Consider the following 4,491-nt stretch of genomic DNA (forward strand, 5'->3'; position numbering starts at 1 on the left):
ATATGATAAATTCAATAAGAATTTGGACAACCTTTATTAAAAATTATACAAATTAAAATTTCGAAAATTATATTTATAGTATCTATTAATTTCGATCCAAATTAAAATCTGTAACTCTTGTCAAAAATGATCAAAAGTGATTTCGAAGTATGGTCATTTTTCAGATATAATTCGGAAATAATTCAGAATTATCCGGACCAGAGATCTCAGTCTTGCAAGAAAGCAAAAAAAAAACTCAAAAAAAAAGTTCTCGGAAAAATTTGTAAAAATCACAAATTATTTAAATTTAATTTGGTCAACTGAATAATTCGGCGTTTGATTCGACATAAAAAAAAAAGAATCATTCGAATTTAATTCGCAAATAATTTACGAATATCATAACTATGCCCCTCCCCCCTCTCAACCATCAGCAGCCCTCCGAATTAGTTTTTTTTTTTTCTTTTTTTTTCTTTTTCAGTGCATCTTTTTTCTGTCTGCCTATTCCTTTCCAGCTCTGACACTTTATCCAATTAATTCCCACAGTATAGAAGAAGGATGTAAATTAATTATTCTCCCCTTTAAATGAGTATACACTATAGTGTACTTATTGCTCCTAGTAACACTAAATGCAATGCTCCTCTTCATTTAATAATTAAGTTCTCTCAAATGGGAAAACACAAATTCAAATTATCTGACCTGTTACCAAATTCATGGTTCTATAAGCTGAAAGACATGAACAAAGGCACCAAAAACCACAATTCCTTCACAAACAATAGATATCATTTTCATGCAACCTCAACTACACCAAAGCCTCAACCTTACCTCCCAAACAGAGCATCTTTTTACTTCTCAGCCAAAGAAGGCGTCGACAAATTCCCGGTCAAGAGCAATCCGAAAGCAATAGACATCCATTTCCCAACAGAAGCTTCAAAGAAAACCAACCAAATTTCAAGAAAAGTACTTATGCAACCTCCTATTGCATCTATGTCCAAGTCGCCGCCGTATGATCGAGATGTCTACACAGAAGAAGATAAGTTAAATCGTTTCGACATTTCAACAGAATTCGAAGGAAATCCGGAGATTAAATTGAGGCCAATCAAAACAAAGGGTTTGGAAAGAGATGCTTTAGCAGATCAACCGAGCTCGCCAAGGCTAAGGAGTAGAAGGTTGCGGGTTTATCAGGCCCGAAACCCGTTAATGAGAGGGTTTATTGTGGTGAAAACTTCTGTTAACCCGTGGATGGATTTCCGAGAGAGCGTATTGGAGATGATTGCGGAGAATGGAATTCGCGAGACGAAGGATTTTGAGGAATTGCTGACGTGTTATCTGGTACTCAATTCAAGTGACTATCATGCAGTGATTATTGATGTTTTTAAGAAAATTTGGGGAGATCTTCGATATGCTTGATTGTCAATTATAATTGTAAGTTTCAATAATAATTGTAAGTTTTGTGAATATGTGTGGTGAAAATCGTTTTATATGATTTTATATATATATTATATGCGATAATAAGTTTGTTTCTTTTTTTTGTTTGGTTTAATTGTATTGATGAACATCTTTTACAATGGGTATAATAACATAGTCAGCTCCTGTGTTTTTGTTTCTTTTTTTCAAAATATGAAACAGGGCAACTGTGTTTATTCTTACTATTTTATGTTCTTTCGGTTTCTCCTATGTCTATGTACAGCGATTCAGCAACCTAAATTGTGGAAAAGGATTTATGTGTTACATATTTTCATTTTTAAGTTATTTTATTTTTATGGTTAATTTCTAATATATCTGTCAAAACTTATAAAATTTCTAACATACCCATCATTACATCTTATAATTTTCATTAAAAACTTAACATTTTTTTTTCTATCCCCTTTTTCATTTAACCATAATTAATATATTTTGAAATATAAAAAATTATATTTTTATCCGTTCTGTAAAAATATAGTTGTAAATTTTATTTATAGCACAAAACAAAGATGATATATGGTATTGTTCTTTAGACTCTTTAGAAGCTTAATCCGTCCGAACAATCTCTCCTTAGTAATGATTAATTTTACTCCTTTAGCGCAAATTCTTAAACTTGAGTCTCTCCTACCTCAATTTTTAAGACATCATTTCTCTTGGATTAAGCCTCCTTAGCATCTTTTTTGTCTACTTAGCACATTTTTCTTAATCCAATTCTTCAAACAAGTGCTCCTTAACTCCACTTATAATTTAATCTCTCGTGTGGTGCCGAACACTCCCTAAGACTAAAAGGAGGCAAATGAGACTTAATTCAAGAAAAAGTGTGCCTTAAGAATCCAGGCAAGAGAGTTTAAACTTAGAAATTTGGTTATAAGAAGCAAAAGTCATGAGATTAGAGAGAAATGACATTTTAATGGGGAGGCAAAATTCTTTGTGCTAGCTATATATGATAGCTTGATTGATAAAAAGCTTATTGAGAGACTGCTATATACCTCTTCTTACTAAGGTACTCAATTAATTTCCTTGATGGAACCCAATATGAAGATTTTAAACGAAATATTTAATTTGTAAAGTTGTTATAATTTAAAAGAAAGGCGAGGGACAATTAACAATTAAAGCTAAGAAGCATGTCTTAATCTCAATTAAGGAGTTACGCTACTGTTTGGCCATTTATTGTGCGCGTGGAAAAAAAAAAATTTACTCAGACTTCGCGAAAAATCAACCCGTGCGCACAATATTTCGGCCATTCAAAAATTTCCATTCCCATTCCCATTTTTGTTACATTTAGACGGCCGAACAGACTCTGAATGAATTGATGTAGATTAAGAGCTTCAGGATCCTTAAAGAAGCCTAAGCTCCTCAACCGAAAAAAAGAAGAAATTATGTAGAAAAAATTATGGATTAGTTTTAAAAAGGAAGAATTAAACATCCATTTCTGTGTCAGATGAACCGACAATTATGGTAACATTAATTGCTAACATATGTCAGAATCTAGAAAAGGATGTATGCTGAACACATTTCAGAAAAGAGAAGCTCTTTTTTCCAAAGGTCTTCTTCAAGGAACCCCACCTTGCCATAAATCTCGCATTGAAATTTGCACAAAGCTGTGACAGTTGGAAATATTAAAACAGAGGATGAAGATTTTTTTTTTTTCCACAAAATTTTGACAAATTTTTTAAATATCGTTCTAAAATATACAACATTTGGATATGACACTTGTAATTAACAACACTGCGCGTACTGGCTAGACGAGTCTAAAAGTGTTTGTTGAGCCGTCAGATCAACATTGAGAGGACCAGATCGAGATGAGAAAATGCAATATGTGGACTCTTCCTTCCTTTATCACATTTCTTCACCATCTTCCCCTTAAAAAAGCTTCTAAAGATCTTGATTAATTTAAAAGCGTTTAATCGGTATGCAGCCAATTAATTAGAATTATGCAGAAAATTTAATGTTTATATTAAATTTATGTATATATATATATAATAATAATAATAATAATAATAATAATAATAATTTATTTAATTCATTAAAATATAAAATCACTAAATTTAGTTTATAATAACATGTTTTATAAATGAACATGTCGTACTAATTGAAAAAATTACATTAATAAATAAGAAAAATATATGATATATAAATAATAGAAGAATTAATTAAAACCGCCGTTAACAATTAAACGACTGTTTAATCCGCTGTTAAGACCATTTTTTACAACACTGATTGGTATCATGTACATAGTTTTTACTAAAGGTGTTTTGTTTGCATATGCATCGGTGGTGTAAAAATTTATTACTTGCTTCCCATGCCAAAAAAGGGTGAAATGACATCTACTTTTTGATATAATTATTAAACATTTTTGACATTTATAATCATCGAAATTGTCTAAATTAAATAAAAAAAAAACTAAAGTTTTATATGCCTCTTCAATCATTTCAACATGGTACATCAAATTTTGTTATGTTGTTGATATTATCATGATAATTTACTAAAAATGATAGCAATTTATAGTAGAATTATCAAAATAATAATAAGAAATAAATATGTTGTTATTTCAAAGGAATAACAGGAATCTGTTATTTCGATCCCAGCCATTGATTTTTGTTGAGGTTCGTGCAAGGAAAAGTTTATAATATACAAATTATTTAATGTATGTTACTGCGTGGCTTATTCTGGGGTAAGTATTCTTTTCATTTACAGGAAAAGAAAAAAAATGCTGAATGCAAAATTCATCGCTGCATAAAAAACAATTTTATTTTGGGGTTATATATTTATCTTAACCCTATATAATATTTATAATTAATTAATTAGATGCAACTTTGAACTTAACTGTTCAATAGTACAGGAAAGTAACCCGTCATTTGCAGCAAATGGCATAGACAAGGCACCAACCGTTGGGCACTGAGCAGAGAGCATGTCACCGTCAAAACTCGTACAAATCTTTGCATACGACAGAACAGTAAAAATCAGTTAGGTTGCTTACGAATAAAAAATTAAGAATATATATATATATATATATATATATATATATATATAGGCTGTGGCTAATTTGCT

At 30.6% G+C, this 4,491-nt stretch overlaps 1 protein-coding gene across 1 annotated transcript; it reads left to right on the forward strand.

The window, feature by feature from the left end:
* Window positions 1-620: 620 nt before the first annotated feature.
* LOC144573337 (transcription repressor OFP1-like) lies at window positions 621-1,474 on the forward strand. The gene has a single exon (XM_078323089.1). The coding sequence runs from the start codon at window positions 646-648 to the stop codon at window positions 1,384-1,386; it is 741 nt and encodes a 246-aa protein (XP_078179215.1). The 5' UTR covers window positions 621-645; the 3' UTR covers window positions 1,387-1,474.
* The last annotated feature ends 3,017 nt before the right edge of the window (window positions 1,475-4,491 follow it).

Source organism: Carex rostrata, chromosome 21 (genome assembly GCF_964058835.1).
Source record: "Carex rostrata chromosome 21, lpCarRost1.2, whole genome shotgun sequence".
In the NCBI taxonomy this organism is placed as follows: Eukaryota; Viridiplantae; Streptophyta; class Magnoliopsida; order Poales; family Cyperaceae; genus Carex; species Carex rostrata.